Source organism: Nannobrachium achirus (assembly GCF_963921795.1).
Source record: "Nannobrachium achirus genome assembly, chromosome: 5".
NCBI lineage: Eukaryota > Metazoa > Chordata > Actinopteri > Myctophiformes > Myctophidae > Nannobrachium > Nannobrachium achirus.
Window position 1 is genome coordinate 37,760,055 of NC_137814.1, and position 15,533 is coordinate 37,775,587.

At 40.3% G+C, this 15,533-nt stretch overlaps 1 protein-coding gene across 2 annotated transcripts in view; it reads left to right on the forward strand.

The window, feature by feature from the left end:
• The window catches only part of cables1 (Cdk5 and Abl enzyme substrate 1), a 31,551-nt gene that overhangs the window by 11,523 nt on the left and 4,495 nt on the right, over positions 1 to 15,533 (forward strand). The window contains exons 3-7 of one of the 2 annotated variants that reach the window (XM_080725320.1): positions 35 to 127; positions 1,341 to 1,418; positions 12,008 to 12,122; positions 14,058 to 14,223; positions 14,873 to 14,976. In XM_080725320.1, coding sequence (XP_080581446.1) covers positions 35 to 127; positions 1,341 to 1,418; positions 12,008 to 12,122; positions 14,058 to 14,223; positions 14,873 to 14,976 — 556 coding nt within the window. The remainder of the gene's footprint in view (positions 1 to 34; positions 128 to 1,340; positions 1,419 to 12,007; positions 12,123 to 14,057; positions 14,224 to 14,872; positions 14,977 to 15,533) is intronic. The other variant, XM_080725321.1, reaches the window with a different exon arrangement.

The window sequence follows — 15,533 nt, forward strand, 5'->3', positions numbered from 1 at the left end:
TTTGTTTGTTTGTTTGTTTGGTGCACCTTAACAGATGCAGAACCCTATCAGGTTCGCCCCGACCAAAGAGCTACAAGAAGATCCACTTCATAAAGAACATGAGGCAACATGATATGCGCAATGGAAGGTATCAAATCAAACAACGTCATCCCTTGGTCAATATAAGCCCTCAGTGCATAATGGCAGGGTGCCATCAGTCAATGAAGTGCAGTACGAATGTTTCTCACGTTACAAGACAAATCCTATACCAAAGGTGCTAGTCTATTTGTTGCTCAAGAGTTTTGACTTGCATGGTAGACAAAGTGTAATTGACTTTTGATTTAAGAGAGACTGCATACTGGGAATCCTGTGCTTTCATACATATCTGGATACAGATTTTTGATTAGTGTCGCAAATCTTGGATAAACATCATGATGGCAATCAACTCCTAAGAGCACATGGCCTATCTCACTGTTCCAAATGAGGATGCTTGCGGTTCACTCCGAGATCCCTCACCACAAACAAATCTGACCACATTGGTATTGATTTATCTGATTTTCTTTTTGTAGTTTTTGTCAAGTACTGTTTTATCATAAACATTCCTACATTATCTTTTTAATATAAAAGTGAGCAATTTCTTTATGCAGAACAGACATTTTTTTATCTAAGAATACAGTATAGTCCTCTGGATCTGATATAACTATCCCTGGCACTGCTTAGGCTTAGCAGCTTTGTTGAAACCTGGCTTTGATGTACAGTAAGAGGAAAGACTCATGTTCTATAGTCTTTGTTTAGGCAGACCTATTAGCGAGTATCTTACAAGTACATGGATTGTTATTCATTTTGTGGTTGTCATGGAGTAGTTAACTTGTGTTTATATGTAGTACTATTGACCCAGATTGAACCTCTAAGCAGTTGATAATCAGCATGCCTGTTTGGTAGGCCTAAGTGCCATTTGTTAAATTAACTTTGATTACATTTGTTGGTTTATTCCTACCTCATAACCATATATGGTATAAATGTGACGTGGCTTTGCCGCACCATTTAACAATTGCTTGTTGGTTTATTGGTGCAGAAACAATTTGTTCTCCCTTAACCAGGTGTTCATGCTTTGATGCTAAAATAAAGTCCTTGAGTTTTTGGATGCAAAAGATGCATCATTCTTTTCTCCAAACCACTGTCCTCATATGTACAATACTAGCCTACATATCCTATAATTGTTATTTGTTAATACAGACCAATTCACACCAAAACACTCATTCTGACATTTCACCTTACTCTTTGAATTCTAAATGTTTGCTGCTCACTTTCTATACATGTTTTTTAGATAATTAGCTTATTTACCATGTTTTGTTTTATAGGATAGTCCTTATCAGTGGCAGAAGATCCTTCTATAGTGTATTTTCTGTCCTGCCCTATCGAGATTGTAGCCAAGCAGGGTATGTATACCACAGCATGCCAAACCGTATCTTTTTTTTCCCAGCTTGCGCTCCCTCTTTCCCTTTGTTTACCCTTTTTTTCTGTGGGTGTCTCCTTTACCTGGTGATACATTGGGAAGGATTGGTTTTGGTTGATGCATTTTTCATCCTCAAGTACACCCAAGAAAGCCAATGGGCTGAAACAGCCTCATAAGTTCCAATGAATGGGTATCTTGTGCAACCTTTGTGGCCTAATGCTTGTTGCTTGTATCCGTTTTCCATTTTGGCTGAGGTGGCTTTTAGACGCGCATCCTTGAACATTTTGTTTGTTGTTGTTTTCAACCCATTTTTGTCCATTGCTCCTGCTGCTGGCTTTGCTGTTCCCATTTAGGATTCACGTTCTGTGAAGTTCTTGCTATGCTTCCGTCTGCCCCTTGTAGCGCTTCAACTTCAAAATTGCTACCCGATATGTGCTAATGCCTATTGTCATGTGTTGTGCAATGGTTTAAAAGAGGGAGAGAGGAGCACTCGTCAAAAAATAAAGTTTCAAGAACTGGTCTTGGGTGCACGGCTCAGGGAACAAATGTACTTTAAGGAAATGCCAGCACTCACTTTTAATCTTTTTTCTTTTTGGAGCTGTGTGAAACACAGGCTCCCTATACGTGGCTGTGTGGGTCTGTGTGTGTGTGTGTGTGTCTGTCTGTCTGTCTGTCTGTGTGTGTGTATGTAGCCTGAACTTCCTAAACTTCGGCACGCCACTAGTCCCACAGTTTTGCCACCACACACTCGCGCCATATGTCAAATCGACCGGCTTACTCGGGAATCGTGGGCTATTTCCCCATTGACTTATAATGGGAATCGCAAAAACTCACATTCAATTATTTGTCTCTCGCAAACCATAGGGGCTAGAGTTGCAAGACTTGGAGAGGAGGTTCATAATGATTTCAAGGATTAAATACAAAATAATTGTGTCATTTGGCCGCATGGTGGCGCCATAACACCCCACTTTACGTTTTGGCCTGTAACTCTTGAACCGTAGGTCGGAAAATTTTCCCTGGATTCCTTGGGCCATGACGCATCTCCCCATATAGGCCACGCCCATTTGCGCCATGATAGATTTTCCGCCATCTTGAATTTTCTCCAAAACACACTTTTTGCTCCTTTTCCTACATATTTTCTTCAAATGTCACAAAAATCGGTACACATGATCCACACACACACACACACACACACACACACACACACAGCTCCACTTCACACGGGTGTGATTTTTATTTAATTCTTGCCCCAGCAGCTGCAGCAAAGGTCGGACGTTTCGGCCCAACAGGGCCTTCTTCAGCGTGTATCACTAGATACACGCTGAAGAAGGCCCTGTTGGGCCGAAACGTCCGACCTGTGCTGCAGCTGCTGGGGCAAGAATTAAATAAAAAATAAAAAAGATTAAAAGTGAGTGCTGGCATTTCCTTAAAGTGCAATGGTTTAAGCCTGCACAAATCCATCATGCTGGATGACTGATGTTTCTGTTTGGGGGTTATTTATTACAGACATGAAGTTTATTCATAATTTTAGTGTATTCCCTTCCCTGCCTAGGCTTAGAGCAGTGGTTCTCAACCTGTGGGTCAGGACCCCCAGGGGGGGTCCCCAAATTATTAGCTTAATGTGAAACATTGTTTTCTCTCTCAACAGTAAAACAAACAACATAAAGGTTAAGTGTATAGAGGCTATCTGCACATTTCTAAAGTGACAATTTAAGGACTTTTTAATACATCTAAAATGGCAAATTAAACATTGGCCAAATTGTCAAAATATTAGAGGCAGAAATTGTGAAAATAGCCGATCTACATGCTTGTGAGCTTTGTGAGCATGTAGATCTGCTATTTTCACAATATAACTGTGTTATACAAAATGTAATGCCTCAACTTTTAGTGCTCGTCAGGGTGGGGGGTGGTCCCCAGTTAAAATATGATTATTTTGGGGGTCGCGGCCTGAAAAGGTTGAGAACCAACGGCTTAGAGAGTACATCCTCTGACACAAGGAGAGAAAATGTCTCTGGCTTATCTGCAGAAAGAGACACTGTAAGCGTGTCTCCTTCTTAAAGCATCCAGGGCCCCCCATGTTATGGGAACTTAAATTGGTTCACAGAGCCTGCAATCTTCCACCTGGCCTGCATGGAGATGGCTCTGATCTGGCCTTGAACTTCTGGGGACTCAGATGAAGGTTGATGTAACCTCCCCTCCTCAGAGACCGTAAAGTGCAACCTCCCTCCTGGCCTGCCCTGCATGGACTCTGTATACAGCCAGGGGTGTCGCACCAAATTCTGGGCCCTGGGTACAAGGATTCACTGTGGGCCCCCCATGAATGTTCTTCATAGGGGGGAGGGGGTTTAACCCATTTAGACTGGTAACGCATTAGTACGCGTTATTTTGTGCTTTAATAACTATTGAAAAATAGCAGATATACAAGCTCACAGCGCTGCAAGCTTGTAGATCTTGCTAATTATTTTTAAATAGTGAAGATTTGTGCAAGTCTTTGAATATTTCAAATCCTAAGGTTTTTTTGAAAAACCTGTTTCCCATCTCAATATATTTAGTTTCAGGGACCCTCCTGAAGCAAAGTTTGAGTTACAAATGTTTGCATAAAAAATACATATATTCAAAGATTTGCACACATTTTCGTGACTTTTCAAAAATAGCAGATGTGAGCTTGTAGATCTGCTATTCAATAGCTAAAGTATAACATAATTAAGGCTCCTCCACCTTGATCCCCTAGTAACTCAGTCGTCCCCCCCCCCCCCCCCCCCTTGTGACGCCCCTGCATACAGTAGCTCTGCTCTGACCTTGCTCTGATGTTTTGGAGGAAATCAGTGAAAGAGAAAGGGGATGGATAAACAGAGAGAGAAAACAGAAAAGCACTTAATTGGTTGGGCTCAATTTCTTTAGTGGAATATCCTAAGCCAGTCATACAGTACAGTGCAAAGTGAAGGGTTAATGAACCTAATTTAGTGGGCACACAATGTTTGAATGCCCATTGCTGTTCGATGGGCTGTTTGATATGGTCAGGTTCTTTGGCTGGCTCAGGCCAGTGTTGTTATTGCAAAATGTCATTTTATTAACAGTCGACTGGTTCAAATTCCAGTTTCAAATTGTATTCCAGCAGTTGATAACCAAGTTCCTAGCCATTTAAAGGAACATAATGGTGTCAATACATACAGTATTATTGTCTATTCACAGATTTCTGCCAAACATCGTACATAAACATACAATGTTCCTGTTAATTGCTTTATTTTTTTAGATTTTGCATAATGAAGAATTTGCATTTTCTCAAAGTCAGCTATAGTTTTCATATCAATCAGTACTTCAAAAACATGATATTGATAACATAACTTTGACAAACAATAACTGCACCTTGATAATTAGCATGTTGGATTATCTACGTGTCTCAAGCATGTTTCAAGTTTCTGCAAATTGATTTTCAAACAGAATCAAACAAACCACAGCGATGCTTTGGAAAATGATTGGCCATAACGTGAAGGATAATGTGCTTTGTAGTCACTTTAGTCAGAGCTAGAGTAACATGTTACAAAGTAGCATGTTACTGTCATTATATATATTTTTATGATAATGTGTATGAACATGTGAGATTTATTGTTGCTACAAACATTATTATAGGGGATCATGTCCAAGTAACGGCAAAAAAAGCAAATTGTAGGTAGGCTACCACAAGGGAGTGGTGAGTAAATGGAAAGATACGGTATGTAAATTAAAATGAGTCCTGATTTAATGACACAGTTCAGCCATCATGTACACTCTTATTTGCCATTATTTAGCAAAGCTGGAAAGTTTGACCTCACTTTCCCTCAGTGTGGCCTGTATGGGCAGCCACAGTGCTGTAGGAACCAGGCTGTTTTTAGTAAACAGAAAATTATATATTCTTTCTATGCTGCAGCCAGAAAGAGAACATTGTTGTCATGTCCAGTTATTGTAACCAATTACAATTCATGCCCTAGTAGTAACTAATAGCCTTTTCTTTCAGGGCATATTAAAGAAAGTAATTAGTTACCGATTATTAATACAGAGTATTAATATTATAATATTATATTATATTATTAGTAGTAATATGTAGTTTATTACTTTTTAAAAGTAAATTGCCCAACACTTGCTGTAGTAAATAGCCAAACTTAACAAATAACAAATAATTATTATGGGCCTTTAATAGCCACTGCTACCTCTTATTTTTCTCTGTCTGACCCCAATTATTACATGTATTGTTTTAGTGTCATAGTAAACTAGCAGTTCAGTTCAGGTCTCTAGTCTAGAGCATTTACCTCAGAGTTATGGGAATTGCAATCTGGCTAGCTATCGTCAAAGAAAAGGGAACGCCCACTTGGTTTGTCCCTAGCTACAGACTCTGTCTCGAGAGAATGTGGGAATTGTGAATGCTGCTAATTTCACATCTATCTAATATTGTTGACCAAAAGTAGTTCATCTTTGAAATCATCTCCATGCTTGACTTTGACATAAACCTTGGGGCACTGGTCACGTATCATAATATAACACTACTAACAGAAACATTTGAACTCAGCTATTCTGCATGCAACTTGGCATCGTAAGCACTTCTCCTTATGATTTCCTCTTCTCTTCCACCGCAATAAGCTGAGCTATCCATTTAAAATTTCCCGGCTGGCTTCAAAGAAAGATCTCCCTAGAACGCTCTTGGTTTTTTTGTTTCTCTCCTTCTTACCACCTCTTGGCTGTTCTCTTGAGTCGTATCCGCTGTCTGGGGATTCCTCCGTCTACCAAATACCACTGTTTTCATTGCAGCATATTGAGCCCACATTAAGAACACTGGGGTTGCATGCCCTCTTGGTTATTTTGTTTAACCATTCAGAACGGGTACACATTATTGTGTATCATTATTTTATGCTTTAACTATTGAAAAATAGCAGATATACAAGCTCACAGCGTGGCACTGAGTGCCGCGCTGCGAGCTTGTAGATCTGCTATTTTTGAAAAATCGTGAAAATTTGAATTTTGACCCGATTCTATAAGGGCCTCCCCAGATGAACAGAATTCGTACGCAATGTTGTGGCATTTGAGGAATTTATGACTGTGACGAGGAACAGCCCAAATTCCCTCACGAGGCACAGTTTTTCTCCTGTCGTGTGGAAGCGCCCGCCGATATGTTAATTAGCTTTTTTACGACCTTTTTTACAACCCACCCGACAGCAGAAAATATCAAACTTGCTTGAAAATCACCGCACAGCGGGGTAGAGATCCAACCGTGATCCTGTCGTGTGACGGGTAGTGAAGATATCGCACCGAAAAAAACTGTCCCTCCTTTTTCCTTCCCTCTCTCGACTCTCCCTCTCTCTCTTCCGCCGTCCCCACTCACTCCCGTCACTAGTTGTGGGCTCGCCTGGAAGGCGAGCACACGTATGTTATCTTCATTATTTATATACTAGTCAGTATCTCCTCAATATTTTGGCGCGCTTCATCTCTTAAACGCTTACACCTTTCAACACCATTCAAATTTTTATGTGTTCAGCTTACTGAGGACAAGTGTGCTTGTATTTTTGGTTTTGAAATGTTTTGTAGTATAAATATAAAAAAATAAAAATGTTTAACTTTAAGCACCCAATGCATTTCCAATGGGTTTAGTGAGTGGGGACAGAGTGGAGAGAAGGATAATAGACCCATGTTTATGTTAAGGCGCTGTGGCTGCAGTGTTCACACTTCAGATATGCTATCTATATCATTGCGTTCACACAGGTCTGCTCTCTGATTTGATCCAAATGTCTAAGCTGTGTGATGTATAAAACTATAGTTATAGTTAAAACTATAAATAAATGTCCCTCTCCACTCTACTGATTACACAGCTGTGATCAAGAATCAAGTCCGGGCGATGGGATGTAAATCCCATAGCCATATATCCTAGAGCCCGCAGGGACAGTCAGCCATATTAGTGGTTGTTGTTGGTTGTCAGGGAGATATCAAAACCAATGCATTTCCAAGTCAGATCCACAAACACAATAAAAGCCATGCTCCACTCCTCAGTCTGGAGTGGCCACATAGAAGAACGCCTTGGTTATAGACATAGTGGAGGACATATGTGATCTGGGATTGTTAGCCTACAGTATATGCACTCAATATACTCCACTACAGTTGGAGTCCATTTGACAGTTGCTGGTTCCCAAACACAGAATCAAAAATGTAGATCTAGAACACATAGAATATGTACAGTACAGTAAGGTTCAGTAGAGTACAGTAAAAGTACAGTAAGGTTCAGTAGAGTACAGTAAAGTACAGTAAGGTACAGAAAGGTACAGTACAGAAAGGTACAGTAGAGTACAGTACAGTAAGGTACAGTAAAGTACAATACAGTACAGTAAGGTACAGTAGAGTACAGTAAAGTACAATAAAGTACAGTAAAGTAGAATAAAGTACAGTAAGGTACAGTGGAGTACAGTAAAGTACAGTAGAGTACAGTAAAGTACAGTATAGTAAGGTACAGTAGAGTACAGTACAGTAAGGTACAGTACGGTACAGTAGAGTACAGTATAGTATAGTACAGTAAGGTACAGTACAGTACAGTAAGGTACAGTAGAGTACAGTACAGTAAGGTACAGTAGAGTACAGTAAAGAACAGTAAGTTACAGTAGAATACAGTAAAGTACAGTACAGTAGAGTACAGTAAAGTACAGTAAGTTACAGTACAGTACAGTACAGTACAGTACAGTACAGTACAGTACAGTACAGTAAGGTGCAGTACAGTATAGTAAGGTACAGTACAATACTGTAAGGTACTGTACCTTACAGTACCTTAAAGTATCCTATTTGTTGGGTTGGAATCGAGCCCACACTGTTTCGAAGGAACAGTATTTCTAGTTATTAATATTATTTTCATAAACATCATCATATGATTAGAACCTACTACCATTTAAAGTTTATATCATGATCTTACTTTTAATGTCTGGTTTAATTCCCCCGGCATAAGGCGGCGGGTGAGCCAAACGGGAGGCTATTTTTTTTTTTTTTTTTTTCAATACAGGCTACTACTCCACAACATCTTGGATCCAAATATTGTATTTTTACTCCACTACAATTATATGAAAACATAGCTACTAGTTACTTTGCAGATGTAAATTATTATATTATAAAACATTGTGCCTTTAGCCCCGTTTTATAGACTATTTGAAAATAGCCAATCTACAAGCTCACAAAGCGTCGCGCTGCGCTGTGACACGTTGTGTGAGCTTATTTTGATGCCCTCACTTTCGTAGCCTACTTTTACTCAAATGCATTTTGAATTCCGGACTTTAACTTGTAACAAAGTATTTCAATAATGCAGTATTGATACTTTTACCTAAGACTAGAAAGCGCTGTAGGCTATGATCACCTCAGCTGCAGCACATCATAGGCTTATATCAAGCCTAATTTATCTCCGTCCCGCGATGATGTTGCGTGCAGAGAATAGCAGACCTCCAAGCTCAGAGTCAAGTGCACACAGTGTTTCATTCATTTGGATTCCCTTTGTTTTATTGTCTTAATTGTTCACTCCCATAAAGCACGTTATTTGATTTGATTTCGTATATCCCAGCACTTGGTTTTATTTCGTATCGCTTCGCAGCGCCGAGGCGCTTTGTATTATAGCAGATTGTTGAGTTTTGAAAGTCACTTTAAAACAGTTCGGTTTTGCATACAGGAATACATCAATGATCAGCTCTTTGCGCACAGTGCGCCATGCAGTTTGAGTGGTTATAGACACGTTTATTTATCCAGAAACATATCTTTTATGGCTTTGTTTTATTTACGGTTTGGGAGATTCAAGGCCAACACAGCTGACAGCTGCTGCTCTTCAGCGCTGCGAGGCGTGATTTATTTTTTATTTTTTTGTCTCGTCACGTCTCGCTCCAGAATTCGCCACAGGGGTGTCGGGGAAGAGTTCTTGTTGTGTGTGTGGGCCTGTCGCGCGTCTCTCGCACAGCGGGACACACGACCCAATAATCGTCAAGACTGAGGATGGTGTCGTGTGTGAGCTCATACGATCCGATGAAAAAATTATAATATCTTATTGTAGGCGAATTCTGTTCATCTGTTGAGGCCCTAAGTGTCTTTTGAATCCTTCTAAGGTTTTTTGAAAAATCTTTGATTCTATGTCAGCAATCTGGCCGGCCATCGTCAAAGAAAAGGTCCTTTTCACTTAAATGGAGCTCAGTTAGTCTGTTCTTGAGAGACCTCTATGTCAGTGGTTCTCAAACCTTTTCATGTGAAGGACCCCCAACATGATATGTAATTGGCCACGGACCCCCATCTCAAAATATTTAGTTCCAGGGACCCCCCCAAAAGCAGAATTTGAGTTACAAACGTTCGCTTTGAAAAGAACACATTTTCACAACTTTTTCAAAAATAGCAGATCTACAAGCGGCACCTAACCCATTTAGGTGCCGCATTTAGGCCTAACCCATTTAGGCCTAATTCTAGGCCTAAATGGGTTAATTATTATATGTGTATGATTTTAAATATGAAAAGTAGACCAGGATGGGAAGAATAAGAACAGTTCCAAAGCACTTCGCGATTCCTGTATTGTTGTTGTCGGTTTAATCAGAGAATTCCAATCAGAGGATTGCATTTATTTATTTATAAAAGACAGCTGGAATTCACTTTCAAGAATCCCCCAGGATCATGCTTGAGGTTCAGGATCTTATTTTCTGTATATTATTGGTGTGTTCTGCTTGTTACATTTATTAGTTTGGTTCCTCTGGTGGGACGTTTTATGACTCCCCTGGCAACAGCTGTGGTCAGAGGAAATATGTTTTTTTGGGTTGTCAGTCTTCACTACATATGAGTCTAGACAGACAATGGTGTAATGGTAAGTGGTTGGCAAAGGCATACAACCGTGATGCTGTATTTGTGGTTATTTCTAGGTTTTAAAGGTCCGTGCTAGCGTCATTGCATGCTTACAGCTTCGACCATATACATAAACATTGTCCTGTATATAACATGGTCCTTTATGTTTGGCCTATAACTCTTGAACCGTAGGTCGTACAGTCATACGGTGGTGAAGTTTACAGCAGGATCTTGCCTCATGTATTTTTACAGGAATCACTTGGCTAAACATCATTGCATGGTTGAATTAGAATTTTTTCATAAATCAATCTTTCTTCCAGGGAAATTAAATCAATCCATGCTTTAAAATGCATTGGAATGCAACAATAAATTAACTTTAACAAAAAGTAAACAAACAATTATAAATGAAACTTCTCTCAAGTTTAAAGTGTCCAAAGTCAAGCACACCACACTGTTCAGTATGCTTAGAAAACAGCCAAAAGTTATGTAAAGGATAGTGATAGTCAATGGGCTAAACATGCCAGACCACTGGTATGGTCCTTTAACATTCAACATCAGTTAAGTGGATGGTTTGGTTGGTGAAGGTCCTACCAGTCTATATCAGCCAGTCAGTCAGTATGGCAGCGCATTCAAATTGCACAAATGTCAGATTACCCAGCCTTTATGTTTGTGTCTAACCCAGCAAGAGATTTATCACAGTTCTAAAAAAAAAGATGTTGAACACAGCTTAAACGTGGCTTAGCCTTAGGCTGTACTGAGGCTATTCAGTTGCAGTAAGTACAGCAGTATGACAAACCCTTAGATGTTTCGGTTGGCATGTGACGGCCTCAGAGCTTGTTGACAACAGCAAACGTGGAACACAGGCACATTTGGCGCACGCTGACTTGACTCAGCAGCGACCACGGTTTTGCTCTACTGACACAGTTCTACTACAGGCCTGCATATCTCTATTCTCTACTCAGCAAACCATAGGACCTGTTGGAGAGAGCTCTCACATCGGTGTGGTATTTCCAGGATTGGTGACACAGCATCTTATGCTGGAAGAGACTGCTGCCCTGCCGGAGTGAAACCCTACTCTTTCCTTGTCCCTCCACCTCCCAAGGGCGCACTTGACTTTAATTGCCCAGAAACATGCCAAAAGAGACGAGCAATGACTGGAGCCGTGCCAGCGGATGAGAGTGCAGATCGATATTGGGGCATGTCTGATAGTTTGATAGGGAAGTGCAGGGACGTGCTGGGCCCCTGATTCAGCCCGGGAAAAAGAATTGGAGAGGCCCTCATTGCGCGCTATAGAGAGAGATATAGTAGCTGCTGCTACTCAAAGATTTGCCATTTCAGATCATGACAAGTGACAAGCCAGTGGGCCAATTACATTAGTTATATTTCGTCGTATATTTCGTCAGGTGGAAACCTTGTATGTCCAAAACCATTTGTTTTGTATTTATCATTTAAAAAAATATTTAAACTAGTGAAAACAGCAGATCTACAAGCACACAGATCTTCTGTTTTCAGTACTTTTGTGCAAACAGTTCCATTTTTACTTTTGTGCAAACAGTTTAATTTTTTCCTAATGGCCGGCCTGGACCGGCCGGGAATTAACCGGCCGTTTGGGAGTTGTCCCGCTTTTCCCAATGGCCAGCACGTCCCTGGGGAAGTGGCAGTTAGCTGTGACAGGCAGGCATCACCAGTGGGGTGGAAGGGAACGTAACAGCGCTGCAGGGTGCACCAGTTGCACGAGAGTTGTAAAGGTCTTGTGCCCGACAGGGACATCAAACTGGAAGGAGGAGGAGGAGGGCGTCAGCGTCATCCCTCGGGTGGCGTCAGCGCCAAGGAGATGGTGATTGGGCTGGAGGGAGTGGAGCTGGGAGCGGACGGAAAGGTGAGATTACCCATCAGATAGGGCTGTCACAATTATTACATAATCGTCAAATCGTGATTATTTGACATAATCACGATTTATTTTTCATAATCGGCATAATTGTTTCCATGTTGAAAAACTTTCATATATTTAAAAAAGAGTCAAAAATAGTGGAAATAGCAGATCTACAAGCTCACAACGCGTTGCATCGCGACGCGTTGTGAGCTTGCAGATCGGCTATTTCCACTATCAATGTTATTTTTTAAGTATAAAGTTGTCAAATATGTCAGTAATTTCTCTGTATATTTAGGTTATGTGTCATATCTACCATGTGCAACTTCAAAGCCTAAAAGCCAAACAGAAATGTAATTGTCAACAACAAAAACACAATTAAATCGTCAATCGCAATTATTTGAGTGACAATTAATCGTCATGTAAAATGTCATAATCGTGACAGCCCTACCCATCAGAGCCGTGTGCAGTGCCCCGGAAAATCCTCAGTGTTGATTTAACTCTTGAGTGTGAGTGCGCAAATGTGTAGAGTAACTGGGTTAACGAGACCCATAAAGGTCCCAACGATATAAATCATTTAGCTGAAAGTGTGAGACTGAGAACGACTGATTTAGAAGGCGTTTGTAGAATTGGCCTCATGTCTTAATTAGGGTTGGGTATCGTCGGCGATACTTTTAATGGTATCGATTCAATGACGTCGATACTATCGGTATCGGTTCACGTAAAAACGAACAATACCTTGTTTCCATACTTTTTAATGCACCCCTTGCCGGTCGCATCTGTAACAGTTGGTCTACTGAAAGTTTAATGACTGCTTTAGTAGGCTACACTCGTTACTGTGAAAATAGCCGAGAATAGCCTATAATGTTTATTATTATGATAATGATCCAACGTCTATAAAATAGCCCATAGAAAAAGGCAAATAATAATTATAATAATAATAATAAATAAAAAGTATCGAAAATGGTATCTAAAAAGGTATCGTATCGATTCCCAGGTATCGAAAAAGGTATCGTATCGATTAAAAGGTGAACGATACCCATCCCTAGTCTTAATGCAGGGGTCTTCAACGTTTTCAGGCCAGGGACCCCCAAACTGATGGGGAGATTGAACAGGGACCCCCTACCACCTTGTGGGGTGGGGGGTCGGGCTACAACATTTATTTATTTATTTTAAACATACATGTACAAGGTACAGTGAGCAGGCTGGCCATACCACTACCGTTTCTAAACACATTACTTAATTAACTGAGAACCATGTCAATACCTTCAACAATCTGTCAACTGCACAGTAATCATGCAAGCTATTCAAAATGAACAGAATCAGGATTTATTTTTAACAAAAATCGCGGACCCCCTGTTGAAGACCTCTGTCTTAATGGGTTGATGAGGCTCACTTGTACTGTACTGTATGTTCAGGGTTCCCACGGTCATGAAATTCCTGGAAATATTTTGAAATTAGATTTTTTTTTTTCCAGTACTGGAAAGGTTTTGGAATTGATCAAGGGTCCTGGAAGGTCCTGGAAAAAATAGCTATGCATTGTCTTTGGTTATTGATTTTGTCAATACCTCTGAAATGACAAATTCAACATTTGCCAAATTGTCAAATATTAGAGGCAGAAATTGTGAGCATGTAGATCGGCTATTTTCACAATAAAACCGTGTTTTACAAAATTTCTCTACTCTTAGTGCTCGTCAGGGTGCCGGGGTCCCCAGTTCAAATATGATTATTTTGGGGGTCACTGCCTGAAAAGGTTGAGAACCACTGGCATACTGAGCGTTATTGAGCTGAATTATTGTTATATAATCCTGGAAATCGGGTTAAATATTCTGGAAATCTTTGTTTTGGAAATTAATTGGTAAAGATGTGTGGGAACCCTGACTGTACTGTATGTTGCTGCTTGTTTGCTAACATCACTGTATACTCTGCCCCTGGTGTCTGCAGACGGTGTCCTACACCCAGTTTCTGTACCCCACCCACGTCCTGGGCGGTGGTCCTGGGCGACGGAACACCATCGACTCCACCTCGTCCTTCTCCCAGTCACGTAACGCCAGTCACCGCAGCCTCAGCTTGGGTCGTGCCAACAGTAATCAGAGCAGCACTGACACAGGTTGCTCCCATAAATCAACTAATTGCTTCATTATTACACAATTGCCTGATTGTAATTATTTGAACTGATTATTTTTGCACAATCGTTAGAATGATTTCCATTTTTATAAAAAATAGCAGGGCATTTTGGGCATATTTTGGGCATTTTGCAACCACTTTGGCCATAGTATATTGTTTATTTAGATTTTTTGGTATATTTCAGTAATAGCCTATTGTATATTTAAGTTATTTGTCATATCTGCCCAGTGCAAGAGCCTGAAAGGCAAACAATGCCAAAAACACAATTCAATCATTCATGGCAATTGTTTGTATGGCAATAAATCGTCAACTAAAATCTCATGATTGTGACTGTCCCTAGCCCCCACAACTCACCCTGTTCAGATAATTGCAATTCATGCGACCATACTTTTAGTACTGTTTATCTTGCATAACACGTATAGACTTTGTAATCAATGCAGTATGTTTGCTAGTACCGTAGCAAATAAAGTTTGCTGCCGTTTCCAAATGTGTTTTCCTTCTGTGAAGTAGAACGCCCGCACAGTGCACACTACAGCTGTGTCGGATTCTGAAAAGAAGATGTTTCGCAGACTCATTTTGCATCTGGCTCATTTGTCTTCTGATCTCTGTTGTTGTGTTCATGGTCTCGTCAGGGAATGATCTGGGGGACTTTCGTGAGTACGACCCCAATCTGCTGGATGACCCCCAGTGGCCTTGTGGGAAGCACAAGAGAGTTCTCATCTTTCCTTCCTACATGGTGAGAGAGCGTTCTGTCATTTATCATAGTCAGACTCAGAATTATTTATTTTGTGCTCAGACAGTTTTGCTTGGAGAGGTTGGTGTCTTGTAAACAACAACACATTCAAAATATTTACACACTAAGTTATGTACAGTCAGTTACGTTATGGGACACTAACGAAAATTACATCAATGTTTTCCCATCGAGATTAGAAAAATGTTACTTTGGTTGAGAACATTACTTCCCTCTGTGAAGTTAACAAGAATAAATATTCCATCCCTAACAAGTTTTGAAATAGTTTTTGTTTCTGTTTGTTTATTTTATTATTATTGTCAGCATATCTGCTTTCAGTAAATATAGTGAAAACAATTATAGACAAGAAAAATGTGTCCCCCACACTTTTATGTGCGTGTGAATGGAAAATCCTCCTGAAGTTGATAAACTCTTCTGGGTGAAAGCCACAAGTGTATATGTCATTATTCTCTAATCAACAAGAGCATTTGTCCAAAGCCTCTTTCTTTCTCTCTCCAATCCACTACTATTACTTTGGGTCTGGTAAATGTACAGTATATTCA